This window comes from Botrytis cinerea, chromosome 15 (assembly GCF_000143535.2).
Source record: "Botrytis cinerea B05.10 chromosome 15, complete sequence".
In the NCBI taxonomy this organism is placed as follows: domain Eukaryota; kingdom Fungi; phylum Ascomycota; class Leotiomycetes; order Helotiales; family Sclerotiniaceae; genus Botrytis; species Botrytis cinerea.
Genome location: NC_037324.1, coordinates 606,160 through 624,018, shown reverse-complemented (window position 1 = coordinate 624,018; position 17,859 = coordinate 606,160). Strand labels below are relative to the sequence as shown.

Here is a 17,859-nt window from a genome sequence, read left to right as displayed (position 1 = left end):
GAAATAAAAGCATGTCGTTTCGCTAGCAGTGACATTTAAGATTATGTAGGTTGTCGTTCAAATAGCCCTCGAACCAAATAGGTGTGTAAGATGGTATAGGGTATCCCAAATTAAATGTAATGCTCAATGACATCAATAATTTTGGTGTAGCTATTTCACGCTGAGGTGTAGAGGACATGGCTCTGTTGGAAGGCAAACATGTAGAAGCAACATAAAGACATGCGATAAGTCAGCTGCACCCGCTACATGTTATGAAGGTATGCTGTGGTACCTTCAGCCTAGATTCAAAATCATTCGAAGTTTGTCTGCTCAGATTTGTGGTTAAATTTGCATGATGGCCATACGAGATGGTATGGTCAGCACGTGACTTCGATGTTAAATTGGGATCTACCGTCCTTGGTTGCTTATCAGACATCCACTTCACACAATTTCTTATCTGAAACCTGAAACGTTAATCGACGATATCTGAAGCGTTTGTTCATAGAGATATCGAGTATCGTGTACCTTGCTGCGAAGAGCACCCGCACTTTTGAATTGGCCCAAGCTTTAGGATTTGGGAAGGATTCAGGATATCGGCGGCAGTATCCTAGAGACTTTTGGGAAGCGCTTCTAAGATATATGTCGTGAACAATGGGGAAGTCTCGATCGACTAACCAACAGTCCCAATGTTTAAATTCCTACATTCAACCGTACTCTTAAGACTCCTTTGCCCATCATATTCTTGCATCACACATCATTGTTTTACCATAAAAGACATTTGTACTCTCTGAATTATACCTATCTACCACGTCATTCAACTGCCAACCGTCGATATGTGCCTAGCCACAATGTTAATAGCACTGAAGGCCAATCTTGAGCCAACGGTACTCGTAAACCTTGGCATGGGTTTACTGGTCTTGATGTTAGCTTTCGTCGGAGCATGCTGCCGTCAAGTATACACAAAGCATGTAGCCAAGGAACCATTACTTCTCACTGTTGAACCCAAGAGCGCCAAGTTTATACAGACAGAAGTAGAGAAAGAAAGGCACTTTAATGGTAAGGCTGACCAGAAATGTTGAAGAGTGGCCGCTGACTAAATAATCTCAGAATCGCAAAAGTCTCCAGGACATCTGGCAATACAGAGGACAAAGAACCATCATATTCTTGGGCTGCATGTTAGATGACGCGAATTACTGAATGACATTGTGCATTCTTGAAAAAGAGAAAGGAAAAACACGAGTATAATTTGAAGCTTGAAATGCTCAATCGTTGTCGAAACCGCACGCAAACTATCGCGTTTTAGGAAAGATAGATGTTATAAGACTTCAGGATGGGAGTACAGGCTGCTACAAGGGCTTTTTGGAATTTTTATAGGAATTGAACTCGAGATATTGGCGCCGCCATTTTTAAGGCGGGGTCTAAACGCAGGAAATTGCCGGTTTGGTCTTCCATGGCATACCGGTCGTGTATGATTTTGGGAGCTTCAGCGCTCGAATGGTGTATATGATATGTTGTATCTTTTCTTGTACATGTATTACTGTTTTGCCAATAAATATCATCAGACAGTCCGACGTCCCCGCTAGCAGAACGTAAAGTGCCATAGCAGTGCCATCAATAACTACTTGGTGAACATCGTTTGCCAATGCCAGGCTCCAAGCGCCGACTTGGATCACTCATTTGAAGGCGGTTCTCCAAACAGCTGCGCTATCCTGATACTATGCAGGATCCACATACTATAAATCAAAGGAATCGCAATCTTACCAGATAACGCTTATCGCATCGCTTCGATTGCGTATGCAGCTATGTATACTCTTAGGAGCTGGGCGGTAACCATAACTCAATGCTAGACTTTGGAGATGGAAAGCTTGTGAGAAGATTCCTGTTGTATCTGTCGTATCTGAATCAAGAGCCATGGAATGAATGGCGATTATTAGTGACGGCGGCTGCATTCTCTTAAGCTGTCCCTTTCACTCGAAAGTCATGAACGGCTTCACCATCGCAACATTGTCGTACTCGAGAAATTTGGATGTGAAAGTTTTCTAGGATATGTGTGCACGGAGTTGGATCGCTTCGACTTGAAGGCCTCCTATACAACTACGTATATTGGATGGTGTAGAATTTTCTTAGGCGATTAGCCAGAGTTGCTTAGGTAATTTCTACGATGGATTTTCTGAAAGCGTAACATCAAAAAATGTGAGAATATGACGCGCGTAAACAAAACATTCAATTGGGAGTTGGCGTAGATGTTGTTGGTACACAGATGCAAAAGTTGAAGCGTGTCATCATGGCTAAGCGCAAGGATAAAATAAATGTCGTGGTGTTCATCGCACACCACCCCCACAAATTTAAGTTAATACATGACCGACCCAACGTATTCCAGTCCCAATCTTGTATTTTGTTTCGAGCAATGATAATAGCACGTTATTCGGCTTCAATCATTCGGTGACAATGGCTGGACCTTCTCCCTCGCCGCACAAAACTCGATCGCGAGGTCAACGATCAAAAAAAGCTATGTCTGAGAGTGATTCAATAGTCACTCCTACCACGCCAACAGCTAGGCGTATGAGTGGAAATCAACCTACATATCCATTGGCCTCTCTACTTTGGTCTGCGCGTAGTTCGACATCGCAATGGGTGGTTCTTCCTCTAATACTGATGGCCGTGGGCTTGTTTAGGTGGGCTGCTGGACTTTGGGGATACTCTGGTACGTTTGTAAAATCTGCCAACTACCCTGAGCTCTGTTACTGACTCTTCATGGCAGGATTTCAAAGCCCACCGATGCATGGCGATTACGAAGCTCAGAGACACTGGATGGAGATTACAACACAACTTCCGATCTCACAATGGTACTTCCATGATCTCGAATGGTGGGGATTGGACTATCCGCCCTTAACCGCATATCATAGTTGGGTTCTTGGAAAGATTGGAGGACTTATAAACCCCTCGTGGTTCGCCTTACACACATCGCGAGGACTCGATGATCCAACAATGAAGGTTTTCATGAGAGCTACAGTTATTATTTCCGAATATCTAGTGTTCGTACCCGCAGCGGTCATCTTCGTTCGGCGGTTAAGCAAGCTCCAAGCTGTAAATATATGGACAGCATCAATTGCTCTGACAGCAATACTTATGCAACCTGGGTCAATCCTCATCGACCATGCACATTTTCAATACAATACAGTTATGCTTGGATTGGTTCTGGCTAGCATGTCTAGTGTACTAGCTGGAAGATACATGTGGAGCTGTGTGTTTTTTGTCATGGCATTGGGATTCAAGCAGATGGCTTTATATTATGCTCCTGCAATGTTTGCATACCTACTGGGAGTGTGCATATTTCCTATCAATATTCCTAGGTTCTTAGGCATCGCGATTGTTACTTTGGTATCATTCGCGGTCCTATTCTTGCCCCTGTTCCTGGGTGCTATCTACGATAAAAGTCAGGGTATCAGTGCCCGACCAGAGCTTGATGGTTATGCAGCGCCATTACCCATTCTTAGCCATCTTTCGTACATGTTTGATTACCGCGCTTGGTATTATCCTATCATACAGCAAAGTGCACAGGTCATATACCGAGTGTTCCCCTTCGCGCGGGGCCTTTTTGAAGATAAAGTGGCCAACTTCTGGTGTGCATTGAATGTCGCTATCAAGCTCCGAAACTTTGACCAGGGTCTTCTTCAAAAAGCTTCACTACTCATCACTCTAGCATCCATCACTCCTCCATGCTTGATTATCTTCTTCAAACCACGAAAAGACCTATTGCCATTGGCCTTAGCAACATCAGCGTGGGGATTCTTCCTATTCAGTTTCCAGGTACACGAGAAAAGCGTTTTGCTGCCTCTAATGCCGATGACTGTGATGTTGGCTGGTCGAGGAGGACTTAGCAAAGGAACCCGATCATGGATAGCATTTGCCAATGTTCTTGGTGCTTTCACAATGTTTCCATTATTGCAAAGAGTAGAGTTGCGTGTTCCTTACTTCGTTCTGGTTCTCTTGTGGCTATACCTTCTTGGGCTTCCACCCTTTTCTTTTGAGGTGTATGCGCAGCATAATGATGGCAATTGGATAGGATTCGGGACAACATTGATACACACGCTCTTCTACCAGGCAATGGTCGCTTGGCATTTAGGAGAAATTTTCTGGACACCACCTGCTCCTTTTCCTGATTTTTGGGTAGTAATGAATGTCGCAGTTGGAGTCTCTGGGTTTGGTATATGTTACTTATGGTGCCTATGGTCCTTGGCTGTTGAAAGCGGTCTTCTGCAGTCCTCGAAGACGGAAAAGATAAAGGCGAAAGCGAAGAAGGTTCAGTGATCGATTTTAAAGGTGTGCCATATACCCATATACAAGATTAGATTCTTGTCAATTGTAAAAACATATTCTGTACTTCATTGGTCGAAAATTGCGCTGTCACACCACTTCCACAACATTTTCCACGCGAATCTCAATCAAGAAATTAGGCAAATACGAGATGTAAGCAGGCAAGGGGCCCTTCAGGGGTTGATTCGGTCAATGCGTAAGGCTTTTGGAAATTCGCTTACCATTGGCACGGTTACCGACAAGCATCGGTCCTAAGCCTGGATTCTGTCAATCAATGATTCCAGCCCCCATTCTTTCCATGCAGAATCCTACAAGTGGAGGCTGCGTCCGATATCGATTTTTTCTGATTTTCCCTAGATAGGAATGGTATTTCTAAAGATATGAACTTCCTTGTGGGTAAATTACATACATGCTACATTGCTACACATCGGGTCCTCTTTTTTTCATGGGGATAGTTTACGTGATGGGTGAATACAGCCAACAAAAACGCCTCAGAACTTCCGCACTTTTCGAAGCACTCGGTACGGATGGCCTCAAGATAAACGTGAATTATTATGTCCCCAAATCTCTCGTAGCTACCGGGTAATACACCGCTGTACTCTATGCCAAGTTTATTCAGTTGATACTACGTGAAAATCTGGAAAGATTTGCAAGATTTGCCAGGCTGTTCTCTTACTCAGCCGCACACTATCACTGCTCTCTACATACTGTCCCAAGTTATCTTTTCACCGGGGCTGGCTTCGCTGGTCGGTTCTTGATATGGACCACCACCCCGCATGTAAGTAAGATTTCCGCCTGATTTCTGTACCCTTTTCACATTCTTTATTCTTTGTTTTGTTTTTCTTGCAGCATGATAACGTTCATTCTTTACAAATCGCATTAATTAATTGACGACTTAACGTTCAAAATGATGCTGTCAAGGCTGTTCGCTCTGTTAGGGCTGTCAATCCTTGCTTCGGTCCGGGCGGAAAGTTCTAGTACGGGAAGTTCAATCGCGGATAGTTCTTCCACAGCTTCAGCGTCAAGAACAAGCTTTGTTTCATCGGCATCCACCACAAGTTCATCCACAAGTTCATCGATAAGCGCTTCGAAGACTGCTGTTTCGACGCACGTTGTTTCTGTTGGTGCAGTAAGTCAATCTTGCGATTACAATTGTGCAACAATTGAATGTTAATGACTATCAGGATGGTCTCAACTATGAACCTAGAGAGTTAACGGCGAATCCTGGAGATGTTATTGGTAGGGTATTATGTTAAACATCGTATTTATGTTTGACTAACGTGCTTCTGTAGAGTTTCGCTTTTATCCACTAAATCATTCTGTGGCGAGAGCAGAATACAAACGTATTTCTCCCCAAATCTTTTGTTGATAGACAATAGTTGATTTTGACCTTACAGAACCATGCATACCATACGAAGACACCGGGGCAGGAAAGATTGGATTTTGGAGTGGTTTCGAACCTATTTCTATTGTCTCGAATAATGTTAGACACTCGTTATTTCCTCAAATCGATCAAATGACGCTGACAAGTCTTAACTAGCCGCCTACATTTAACTTAGTCATTAACGATACCGAACCCATATTCTTCTATTGTTCGGCTCCTGGTGCATGTCAAGAGGGTATGGTGGGAGTCATCAATGCCAATGCTACACAAACCTTCGATGTTCAGTTTGCGTATGCTGAAAACGCAACGATGGAGTTCTCTCCTAATGAATATTTTCCCTTGGAAACCGCAAAAGCCGTGGCTTCTACTTCCTCTCATAAATCATTCCCACCGGGCGCTATTGCTGGTATCGTCGTTGGTGCAGTCGCTGTAATTGCTTTAGCCGGCGCTTTATTTTACATGTGTGGTCGCCACCGAACCATGAAAGAAGTATTCCACAATGGACCATCGTCCGGGCCTCCAGCTAGCAGCAACCCTTACGACGACACTCATAACTCATATATGTCGCAAGGCGGCCGTACAGTTTCCGAAGCCAATTATCCAAACATGTCCAAGTTCGCGTCTGGTCTATCGGGCTTAGATGCCGCATCTGGAAGATTTTCACCCCATCATGGTGCTTACACGGATCCTGATACGAACAGTTTCAGAAGCCGAAGTCCGCCGATTGATGAGGTGGGTATGCAGACGGTTAGGAATGGTCAGTATCAAAGTGTGTCGGTTGGAAGTCCGATGGGAAGTCCTGGGTTCCCTAGCCCGGCGCTTCATCACGAGTCACATTTAAGTTCACAAGGTTATGGAGGACATACTCTGAGTGAGATGGATGATAGGAGTGCACAGGACGCTTTGAGGTATGTTTTATTCTATTCTTATTTATTCCTTCAATCCATATCTGGAGGTATTGTAAAAAGCGCGTATGCTGATCAATCCACTATAGGTTACAAGAAAAAGAAAGGCAAAACCAAGGACATGGCCCGGTCGAGCTTCCAGCTCCAAGCAGATCCGCAAGTATGACAGCGGGCGCGCCTTCCCCGGAAAGAGAAAGGCCGTTTTCGTATACAGATAGCGAGAGTGGGTATGCGGGAAGGATGAGAAGCGAAGTGGGTAAAGGTTACCGATGAGTACTTTTGACGGATAATAAGGATGGAGTTTAATGGGGGAAAGGCATTTTCAATTCGCTTCGCTGGATTAGGGTTGGGAGGGATGAAAAGCTTGAGCGCTGATATTCATGGCGAGATAGTCGAGGGTTATTCATGATTTGATTTGATACCACACTCATTGGGAATTAATCTACGTACTTAATTAATTAGATGTATACGAAATGAATGGAGGCTTGAATATAGTAATCCATGAATTTTCACAAAGCAGTACAGCAGTTCAATGAATGATACTTCTTTGGCCTCATTCTCTATCATCTCCTCAATCGCTCCACCTAGATTAGTCACTCTGTTAATTTCAGCCTCTCAAACTTCGCCTTGCTGTTAAGCTCGCCTGGTGGCTTAGTTACGCTACACAAGACTCCACGAGGATCCAAAGCTGCAGTTCAGGATCTCTGCATCGTACTAAAGATTACACAGATCCATCAAGTGTTTTATGTTGTGCGCTGATTACACAGAAACGGTTCTCGGCGGGCGGCCATACGGCACGCTGCGGGATTGAGCGGTCGTGGATGTTTCAGTTAATGTTGTGTTACGCGTGCTGTGTTGCTTGCGTCTGGAACGTGGAAATTATGGTCCCGAGTGTGATGCGTGTCAGGCAGGTGACAAATAGATGACGGGTATGGATATTGGGTATTTTCTTTATGGCTAGTGAGAAAGTGGGTGGGTGGTGAGTAGAGAGTGGTGAATTGGGTAAGGGACTATTGGGTAATTTTAGTTGGTTGGTTGGTTGGTGTTGGTTATTGTGCTTCGGAAATTGGTTCTCCGTGGGTGCGGAGGCGTAGTAATTGGTAATTACTTTGGTAGATGACGATATTTCTCTCTTGAACAGGTAAAAGGCTCGTCTTCGGATGCTTGCCGTTCTTCTTTATTAGTAGGTTTGTTTGTTTGTTTTACTATTACGGGGAGGAAGGAAATTTATGACATTTCCGGTGGTTGGGCGGAGCATGTCTGTGGGGCTATTTCATCGTAAGCGATAAACTCCCTGAGAGCCCATTATTTCTATCCCATAATTTATTTGGGCGGGAACAAGATGGCCATATCCTTTGGAAAGTTTGGTACTCTGCTTGAAAGTCCTCATGGCGAGATCTTTTGCAGCTTTTAACGCCATTGTCCCCTTTTCGTAGCTTAGTTGCTGCTGATTTTGAATTGCTGCATCGCCGTGCAAACTTTCACACGGCACCTGTTACGACTTGTGATTAGAGTCCTGCTTGGATCTAGCAATCGTATATAGGATGTGGAAATGTTTGGATAACTTTAAGACAGTTCTGAAAATAAATCCACACGAGCTTGTTCTCGCTGCAGTTATGTTATTGGACTAGTCATCCCCTTTCTGGTATTGGGTGTTTTTCTCATTATCTAAAGGCCAATACTCATCGGAATTAAACCACGATGTCTCGAGTGAACACAAATTTATGGTCAGAAAGAGACTTTTCTTCTGCCATGTGTTGAACCAAGGGCCCAGTGACATTTCCTTGCTGGCTGTCAGTTTATAACCTGTGGATTGTTCATAGGCTTGAAATGTTGCCTGAGAGGTTACCTCATTCACAAGTCTTTTGCCATTACATGTCAACCCTCTTACTCGAAAAATTACATAGAAGAAACTCAAAACGGAAAATCATGGAAGCACGATCTTGGAATCTCATCAAAAGATATTGTTGATATGCCTGAATGGTATTTAGAACAGTAGGTGCACGGATTCAAGGGTTGTTGAAAAACTTCAGTTTGACGAAAGCTTTTGAACTGTTAGCTATAACCAAGCAATTAGATGGCATATTTCCATCAACATCGACCTCAACAGCAAATGATAATTGGATTGATTACTATGTGTTTAATAACTTTGGGGACTGTCTCACTTGGCAATCCCCGCACCCGCCATTTCTGGGGTTGCTGACTAACCGGCCAATAATCCGGGATGCCGGAACATCAAAATATGTTTATTTCAACATCACTCTCATTATGGTTATATGTAAAGCTGGCAGCTTCTCGAATTTATGCAAATTTACATATCACTCACGGAGAAATGGCGAGAAGAGTTTTGTATGTTCTTGTGTCATTAAATTAATTTTGTCTAGAGCTTTCCTATCTGATAGATGTTCCTGATGAACTCCATCCTTGCAGTCTAACTAAGCAACCTTTTTGAACATTATTTCCTCCATAACATGAAGGTTTCAATGCTCTGAATGCTTCATTGCTTGTTTCTCTCAAACAGTTGGTGGGGGGATCTGATTTGGTGAAGTAACAGGGACGATCTCAAAGAGTAAACAAAGTGTGTGGTCAGGAAAGTCATCCGTAGTTGTACTGCTGACATCAAGAGCCTCATCTCCGTACGTCCAAATGGTTATGCTGTTAACCTTCTTGACACCCAGACCAGTTATTATATCCTTGTGAGTATTGAGTAGATAGCCGATACCAGCACCGTTCTTGCTTCCAAGAATAGCAAAGAAAGGATCGTCAGTTGGGTGGATAGTTATCCTATCTCCCCAGAGTGGTATAGTACCATGTCCACTTGCTCTCAACGCCATCTTGACCATTGTGTTGGTGTCTATGTTGACAATTCCTGCTCGGATAATCCATTCTAGATTTTTGACAGCAGAAGTACCTATGATAACGAAATTTAGTGATTGTTCATCAAGTAAGGGATTTCATGGGATAACAAACCGCAGACTCTCTTGTAGTATAGGAAAACTGCATCAGACCAACTCCATATCCGGGGGACATCATTGGCATTCTTGTTGAAACCCAGTGAGGCTGGACTCACGTTTCTGTCTGCTACAAGAAGACCAGGATCACAGTTGATCAAAGTTTCCCACTCCGCTCCTGTTGGCTGAAGTTCATATGTTAGTTTACATTAGGGAAGATATGATTATCGATGGTACTTACTTCTACAAGGCGAGAACTATCATGCCATATTTCTGGATCAAGTGTGTCGATTTGAGAGAATCCTTTCGCAGTGTGCGCTTCACGAACCAAGACTGGCATAGGCTCATCTGACTCCCAAACATCTGATCCAAGGAAATTCAGTGGTTCATCCAATGCTTCTCCAAAGACAGGTCCATGCTCATCGTCTGCTTTCAAGACATAAGTCCTAAATCCCTCTGTGTAAAGGTTTCCAGGATCGTTGATCAAAGCTTCTTGAGATACTCCGCCATTTTTCTGAGTTGTGAGAGCAAGACTGTCCATCATGGTGCAATACAGTTGTCTGCCCTTTATAACTCGCGCAGCATAGAGGGCTGGATCGTTACGCGCACTGATGTTGAAGGCATGGTTGTGACGGTTCTCATTGTGGTGGTGCTGGTGTTGGTGATGGATAGGTGAGTTGATTGCTTGTGTAAAATTATCAACCTTAATCTGAGCAGCTTGAGAAACAAGTTGATCGGCGGGGAGAGCTGCTGGATTATGAGTGACTTCGGCACTTGTGAAACCAAGGAGCGGAGCAAGTAGGATGGTGTAAGCAAATAAGAGCATCAAGCTCTTAGGAATGACAATACCAAACAAAGAAGGCATGTTGGCTTTTGTTGGTGGTAATTGATGTTCGTACAATGTTTTTTTCTGTGTGTGTTTTATTGAAATCAAAAAAATAAAGGAAGGAAGGGCTTTTCTATTGGAGAACGTCGAGCTTTGTTTAGAGAAAACGTATAATTTTGGCATCACATTTTGTTGAGGCAACACACGTGAATATTCGGGATTCGGATACCTGAGAAGTCTCATTTTACAATTTTCTGTTGAAAATATTTTCAGAAGTGAATATGTTGCTGCGCCTTCCTTTCCAGCAACTTGAAAGACCTTGATGGTGCTTGTTGGGAAATGTGATTGGGTGAATCCAATGATATCATTTAGATCCTCATTTCTTTGTCTGGCAACTTTACATTGGAGAGACGTATAGACCTACGTACGCTCGGATACCCACACAATGTTTCCTTCTTCAAAAGCTACGAAGAATTGTTTATTTTCTAATATTCAGGTGGATAATTAGATTTTCTGTTAGAGTATTATAATTCAATTTTCAGCTTTGTTTTTAAACAATATCACCTATTTTCAACATAAGCTAGGCTCATGATCGATCTGTCAAAGCAAATAAACACAGAATAATAGGTCTAATTATAGTCCATTAGTGGTGGACTATCCATCTTATACTTGAATAATTTGAAAGTCGAATATTCCTGATTTTACAGTATCACAAGTCATAAAGAGGCCTTCCAATTGGCGCTTTAGATAGTCTATTAGACTTGGGTTTACTTAAAAGGGATTAGACATAACCTAAACTAGTGATTAGTACTAGCCTTTTTGATATTTAACTTATCAAAATGCCTTCATTTTATGGGGAAATGAGTATGTCTACCTGGATGGATAGACAAGTGTTTTCTTTACAAAGAACTAGTGGATTTCATAAATCTGGAGTGAATGTTAACACCGAAACCCGAGAAGCTCGTACCATCCTCTTGTTTCTTTCATCGGTTTCCAGGGCAGCCATCTAAATCGTTCATTTAGCCTCGATCTACATTCCCTCCCGAAGATCAACCTTGGATTGAGCTCATGAGGCTCTAATTTCGCATTCGAAATAGCAATCATATTGGGTCTAGCCTGTAAATATTGTTGAGAGCCGTGATAACTAGTGCATTTTGAACTACTTAAATAATATCCCTTCTAAGCTTCAAGTTCTCCAACCTTTTCTCCCACCTTTCCTCCACCCTTTCTCCCAGTCTCTCTTTACCTTCCTTTTTACCTTCCTTTACCTTTACTTTCCTTTAACTACCAATTTACTTTGTCAAATCCCTCAGTTCTACATCCATTGGAACTCCAATTGATGCTAGAAACTGTCTATTCTCCATAAACCACTTCACTCTTTCAGGGTCTTCAAATTGCCAACATGAAGATTCTTCAACTACTCAGCTGGCTTTTAGCTATCTCACTCCAATTGCAGACTGCAGTTTCCCTTCCAGGTTATACTAATCTCAATCACTTTCGACGTGCAGCCGCCGCCGCCGCCGATTCAGAGATATGCACTGTTGATGGCAAAGCTGTTTTTGCTCATTTTATGGTTAGTTAAAAGATCACATTTACTCGCACATAGCTTTGTTATTAGATGTTAACTCTTTGAACTAGGTCGGCAATGTTCCCTTTTGGGGAGTTTCACAATGGACCAAAGATATGACAGTAAGTTTTCCGTTCTTTGAAACATTAACTTTCGATACCCTTGAGTTACGCTGATTGATTTTTACAGAAAGCAAAACAGGCTCACATTGATGCCTTTGTCTTGAATATGGCAAGCACAGATCAGAACCTACTGATCCAAGTAGCTTATGCCTTTGCTGCTGCCAAGAAAGTCGGTTTCAAGTGTCTTTTCTCATTTGACGAAACCAGCGACTGGACATACGACACCATTATGGGTTACCTCAATCAATACATTGGAAACGATGCCTACTATATCTACAAGGGAAAACCTTTGGTATCCACTTTCGAAGGAGCAGGTAATTCTGATGCTTGGCGCCAAATCAAATCACAGACTGGCATTTTCTTTATTCCAGATTGGTCTTCTCTAGGTGCTCAAGCTGCTGTGAAGCTTGGTGTTGCCGATGGTCTCTTCAGTTGGGCTGGTGAGTAATGACTCCCCATTATGTTTGCTTTTCTAACACAAAATAGCTTGGCCTTGGGGCGACACAGACATGAATACATATGTCGACGCCTCGTACGCCGATTTTCTTGGTAAAACAATGCCTTACATGATGCCTGTCGGCCCTTGGTTCTATACAAATCTGCCAGAGTGGCACAAGAATTGGCTTTGGCGAGGCGACGATCTGTGGTATGACAGATGGGAAGAAGTTCTGTTTTGGCAACCTAACCTTGTTGAAATCATCTCATGGAATGACTATGGAGAATCTCATTATGGTACGTCTCAATTCTCATCAGGTGTGATTCGTGTGTTTGCGTTTGCTAATCATATCATGTGACAGTCGGACCTATCGACGAAACAACCATGGGTGCAATGCGAAGTGCCCCTTACAAGTACGTACACTTTCCACAAGTTCTGCTGGCTTTCGCATCTAGCTTTATCCCCCGATCTCGAGCATATTTCTCTTCTTCCTCAAACACATTCCTTCCCTTCCCTTACCTACCACAACTCTATCCTTGATAAACAATGCTAACGTCGTAATTTTGAACAGTTATGCTTTGGGAATGGACCATGACGCTTGGCTCTTGTTTCTTCCTTACATCATCGAAACCTACAAGACTGGATCTTCAAGTATAGGCCAAGAGGGAGTCCAAGCCTGGTATCGTCCCAATCCAAATTCTGCAGGTTGCAGTACGAACGGCACAACAGGAAACACCGCTTCTCAGTCAGTATAAAAACAAACCCCTACTTCAGTCTCTCGTTGCTGATACACAATTGCTAACATTGACCACATCTAGACTTTTGATCGAGTTTCCTCCATCTAAGGTGGTACAAGACAAAGTTTTCTTCTCTGCACTTCTCTCTTCCGAAGCAGATGTCTTCGTGACCATCGGTGGCGTTGATACTGGTGCTAAATGGTTGAAGAAACCATATGGAGGCGTGGGTATATATCACGGAAGTGTTGACATCAATGGTGTTGGACCTGTGATCATCGTGGTCAGCAGAGGCGGCAACATCGTAGCCTCAGCTATCGGTGACGTCCACATCTCAAATGACTGCCCTCTAGGAATCGCAAACTACAACGCATATGTTATGGGTGCAATGGGAGACTCATCTTCTACTTCGCCTGACATTAATCTCTGCAACTTGAACTGTACCAGTGGTTCTGGCGCTGGGGACTTTGAAAAACTCTGTTCCTATTCTTGTGGACTTGGTTACTGTCCCAAAGGCGCTTGTTACTGTACCGGTATGGGGAAGGCAAAACTTCCAAAAGTTTCAGGACCAGTTGGCTACCCTATTGCTGGAGCAGATGCAAACTACGAGGGATTATGTAACTTTGCTTGTGTTTATGGTTACTGCCCTCCAGAACATGTAAGAAAATCTCCTTTCCCAACGTCTCATTTCCAGCTATGCCTTGATATCCTGTGTTTCGAAGCAGGTCGTCTACGCTTCATTCATTCTCTTGATGCGTAATTGCTAACATCAATATTTCCTAGTGTGGTACGGTATCCGGTCTGCCGATGGCAACACCAACAGTTTCGCCTTTTACGCCTCCAGCTTGCGTCCTTGGTACTGGTGTCGGTCTGCTCGCAGGTCTTTGCAGCTTTTCGTGCAACTTTGGGTATTGTCCAATGAATGCTTGCGTAAGTAGAATGATTACCTATCTTCACCCCTCTCAATTCTCGTACAAATTTACTAAATCTACAATCTACAGACTTGCACTAAACAAGGTCCACTTAATGTAACACCTAAAGCAAACACCAATGTTGTGGCCGTCCTGCAGCTGGGCTCGATTATGCTATTTGGGCACCACTCTGTCAATTTGCTTGCTGGCATGGATGGTGTCCGAGCGATGTTTGCGTAAGTTGATTCGACTCCTCTTGGATGTTCCATCACTAACATTCCCCAGACGACTCTTGAAGATGGTTCAGGTCCAGTTTATATTGACCCATCCATATTCACAGATCAGGATCCTGAAGTTGATTGCAATCCTCCTTGCACATTTGTAAGTTATAAGTCGAATCAATTATTCCATACTTCCCCAAGAATTCAGGAGCTGTTCGCAAGGATCATTCACTAACTCTCCCTCACCCTGTAGGTATTCCCACCCAGTACATATGATGGTGAAACTGTCTTCTCATTTCCACCAGTCACAACTACTTTGGCTCTCGGCAAAGGTAATGACGCTACTGTGATCACCACTGTTATCACCCCCAAACCAAGCACAGGATCAACAGTTAGTTTCTTCGACATGACCATCAATGATTTTTCAGATTTCTCGTTTTCTATGACTTCGATGTTCAAGCCATCTCCTGTGGTGATTACCGTCAATATGATCTCGATTGTGTACACAACTCAATTGTGGTTCAATCCTGTCACTTCGCCATCCAACTGGCAAATTGGTGGCGATGCGGCAGGAACCATTACAACTACATCATCAAATGGTGCTGTCGCATTTCCTCCTGTTGAATGGCCGGGTTTGTCGGAGACCACTTATTGCTCCGGTATCATCTGTCAAAGTTTCTCGATAGATCAGCTTACAAGTTACACCAATGATCCTGAGCGTACAACAGCCGTCATATCCATTCCAGTACCAACATCCTCAGGAGAGACTACTTCTCCGATTATCGTCATTACAGTGCCGGTACAATCGTACGGTTACTATTGGAGACCGTAAGTCACAATCCTCACACTTATTTCCAGCCTCGCAGTTTTCATTTTCTGGTGGGGATAATTCAAAGAGCAGTCACTAACTCATAATTCTCTAGTAAACCAAACCCCGCTCCTCCTAACATTCCTTTCCCAACCTTCCCTCCACTTCCATGGCCTCCAGTACCAAAGTTCCCTTGTATCAATCTTGGTCTCGTCAAAATCAACTGCCCCCCAGACAAGAAACATCCCACAACCAAATACAGCCACACTCCCCCAAAGACCACCTGTAAAAAGAATTGCGGTACTATTTGTACTGTCAACTGCGACACTACCGGTCAGCCCAGCAGTGAATCCGAAACAGAGACTGAGTGTGAGACTTCAACTGTTACAGATATATTTGGTAAGTCCCCTTCATATCTATTGATATTTACTGTTTATCTTGCACTTTTACCTTTTACTTGGACACTCATTAACTTTTCCATCTCATAGTCTCATGTCAAACTGGCTCATGTACAACTACTAAGACATCTTTGGCCTCAGGATGTAGTGTGTTAGCAACATCAACAACTACCGTAAGTACAATAAGCTTTTGTGTTAACATCCATACTTCTTCCCTAAAATTTCTACAGTAGACAGCAACTAATTCTCTCTATGTTGCAGCAAGCACCTTGGTGTCCAACTGGAGTTCCTGGTGAGCAAGAGGAAGACACAGACAATTTAGACAACGCTCCTGTCGTTTACGGCAAAGAAATTTTCGGTTTGCCCCAAAATGGCGTCATCATCGTGGGGAGCAATAGATATCCTATCTACTATGCCCCAAACGAGCCACAGGGATGGTATTGGTGGTATCCTGCAGCTATCAAGTCGTTCGAACTGCCTGCTTCGATGTTTATACCTGGCACAGTCACCTCTACAGTATACCCCACCAGTATCGTGCCACAAGGTACCGTCCTCATCATTCCTCCCATTGTCGGAGCTACTCGTTTGGCACCCACCGGTAGCTTTTTGGAGAAGCGATATTTTGACACCAATCATGATTGCGGAGAATGTATTTCTGATGAGTGTCAAATGCGAGCTCATGGTCCTCTCGATGCCGCTTGCTGTTTACCGAACATTTGCGGTCCAGTGTGGCAAGCATGCAACTGTAGGCCTGATGGGGAATGTGCAGGAACTGATCGCACTTGTTGCTTTGACCAAGGTGGTATCAATTGTGCTGCACAATTGGGTCCTTAGTTATCTGCAATAGATGTAGACCATAGATAGATACTAGAGTTTTCGGGTACATCCTGTTACAGTATGCGGAAATTAGTTAGACAGTTGTCCACTAATATAGTAATAAAATGATACGATATTCAAATACTTCGTCTTTCAAGCTTGATGATTGTGACTGTGCGAATGATGTGCTTTTATATGTAATGTATGGTACCCAAGATCTCAACAAGTTAACCCAATAAACTCATACCAAGAGGAGCATATTTTGCAACGGCATGAAATTTCACATGTACCAGCAGCACTGAATTATGTATTGTCAACCTATCCTACAGTGCAACATCACCACGCAGATTATTCTGTAACCATTCAAATCCTCAAATTGAGACATTCAGAACTCAAGACATACAACCATAGACTCTACTCGGCAATGAGAGCAACCTTAACTACATTCCGACTACTTGTTGAAACCCGTGACTCCTCCATCCACTCTTCCACCTCATCTCTACACTCAGGATACTTCGATTTTTGCGCCATGCGTGCTAACGTGTACGCAATTTCTATCTCTACTAGGTTTTGGGCGGGGCATGTACGCGTTCCCTAGCCAAAAGGTATGCAGGCTGCTCCTGGATGAAGAGATGGGTCTTCCAAACGGGACTGAAGCGAATCGTTAGTCAACTCATCAGTAGCGGGAATTTCACAAGAAAGAATGAGTTTGTATTGAAATATTGCGAGTACTACAGAGTGTGAATACAACTTCTCCTAAGCACAGAAGATTCGCAGACCTTCTCATTGGCTGCACTCCATAGTCTTTGAAGTTGGCTCCAAGCATAACCTGAATGTTCAATGGGTTGATTGCACAAACACCAGAGACGCCTAGAATGTTTGCGGAATATGTATTTCCATGTTTCTCGAAACGAGTAGTCCATTTTTCTAGCAGTCTAGATGGTTTGTGTGGAAGTGAGCTTCCGAGCAAGTGATTATGCTTTACCGAATTTATTTTGGCATGTAAGATTACATTATTTAAACAACGAAGCGCCTTTTTCTTGCTAGACTGTTCCTGAGCGCGGCCTCGCTGTTACTTATGCTTGCCTACCCACATTACGCCCAATCTTCCACGGAATGTTGCCAGAATGATTGATTAGATCAATCCGCAGTGTTTTGAGTATGCCACTGCTGCGTTCTGAAAATGTCGGCATGGACTCGAACTTGCAAAGAATAAGCAAAGGGGTCAATGATAGCAGTATTGATTTTAGGAAATAAATACAGAGCCCAAACCAGAGGATATTCATGCCGATGGCATGGAAATGAATGATTTGGAGGTGGAAAGTTCTCGGATCAAAGTTACACAAGACTTCGAGGCAAGATTCGAAAATAGAAAGTAGGATGGAACCCGGCTGCAGACACATCTATTTTTGTACACGAAGATATGTCCTCATCACCATCAACGTCACGGTTTTCAAAGCAACATTAAAACCAGGAGGTGGGCT

The 17,859-nt window shown here is 43.3% G+C and overlaps 5 protein-coding genes across 5 annotated transcripts; 4 read left to right on the top strand and 1 right to left on the bottom strand.

Moving 5' to 3' along the window:
* Positions 1-467: 467 nt before the first annotated feature.
* Positions 468-1,550, top strand: BCIN_15g01750 (hypothetical protein). The gene is made up of 2 exons (XM_024697441.1): positions 468-1,035; positions 1,087-1,550. Exons 1-2 carry the CDS (start codon positions 813-815, stop codon positions 1,161-1,163), a joined length of 300 nt encoding a protein of 99 aa, XP_024553256.1. The 5' UTR covers positions 468-812; the 3' UTR covers positions 1,164-1,550.
* A 746-nt stretch (positions 1,551-2,296) lies between these two features.
* Positions 2,297-4,721, top strand: Bcalg6. Its single transcript, XM_024697440.1, has 2 exons — positions 2,297-2,683; positions 2,741-4,721. Exons 1-2 carry the CDS (start codon positions 2,428-2,430, stop codon positions 4,288-4,290), a joined length of 1,806 nt encoding a protein of 601 aa, XP_024553255.1. The 5' UTR covers positions 2,297-2,427; the 3' UTR covers positions 4,291-4,721.
* Positions 4,722-5,026: 305 nt separating this feature from the next.
* Positions 5,027-7,141, top strand: BCIN_15g01730 (hypothetical protein). The gene is made up of 6 exons (XM_024697439.1): positions 5,027-5,425; positions 5,481-5,535; positions 5,589-5,639; positions 5,694-5,779; positions 5,837-6,588; positions 6,675-7,141. The coding sequence occupies exons 1-6, from the start codon at positions 5,204-5,206 to the stop codon at positions 6,856-6,858; spliced, it is 1,350 nt and encodes a 449-aa protein (XP_024553254.1). The 5' UTR covers positions 5,027-5,203; the 3' UTR covers positions 6,859-7,141.
* Positions 7,142-8,933: 1,792 nt separating this feature from the next.
* Positions 8,934-10,592, bottom strand: BCIN_15g01720 (hypothetical protein). Its single transcript, XM_001547920.2, has 3 exons — positions 9,778-10,592; positions 9,556-9,721; positions 8,934-9,496 (listed from the first exon to the last, which is right to left on the bottom strand). The coding sequence occupies exons 1-3, from the start codon at positions 10,399-10,401 to the stop codon at positions 9,099-9,101; spliced, it is 1,188 nt and encodes a 395-aa protein (XP_001547970.1). The 5' UTR covers positions 10,402-10,592; the 3' UTR covers positions 8,934-9,098.
* Positions 10,593-11,492: 900 nt separating this feature from the next.
* BCIN_15g01710 (hypothetical protein) lies at positions 11,493-16,531 on the top strand. Its single transcript, XM_024697438.1, has 14 exons — positions 11,493-11,935; positions 12,001-12,051; positions 12,119-12,491; positions 12,538-12,783; positions 12,849-12,900; positions 13,059-13,232; positions 13,306-13,879; positions 14,005-14,151; positions 14,223-14,368; positions 14,418-14,513; positions 14,607-15,181; positions 15,277-15,560; positions 15,650-15,732; positions 15,821-16,531. Exons 1-11 carry the CDS (start codon positions 11,765-11,767, stop codon positions 14,701-14,703), a joined length of 2,127 nt encoding a protein of 708 aa, XP_024553253.1. The 5' UTR covers positions 11,493-11,764; the 3' UTR covers positions 14,704-15,181; positions 15,277-15,560; positions 15,650-15,732; positions 15,821-16,531.
* Positions 16,532-17,859: the final 1,328 nt, after the last annotated feature.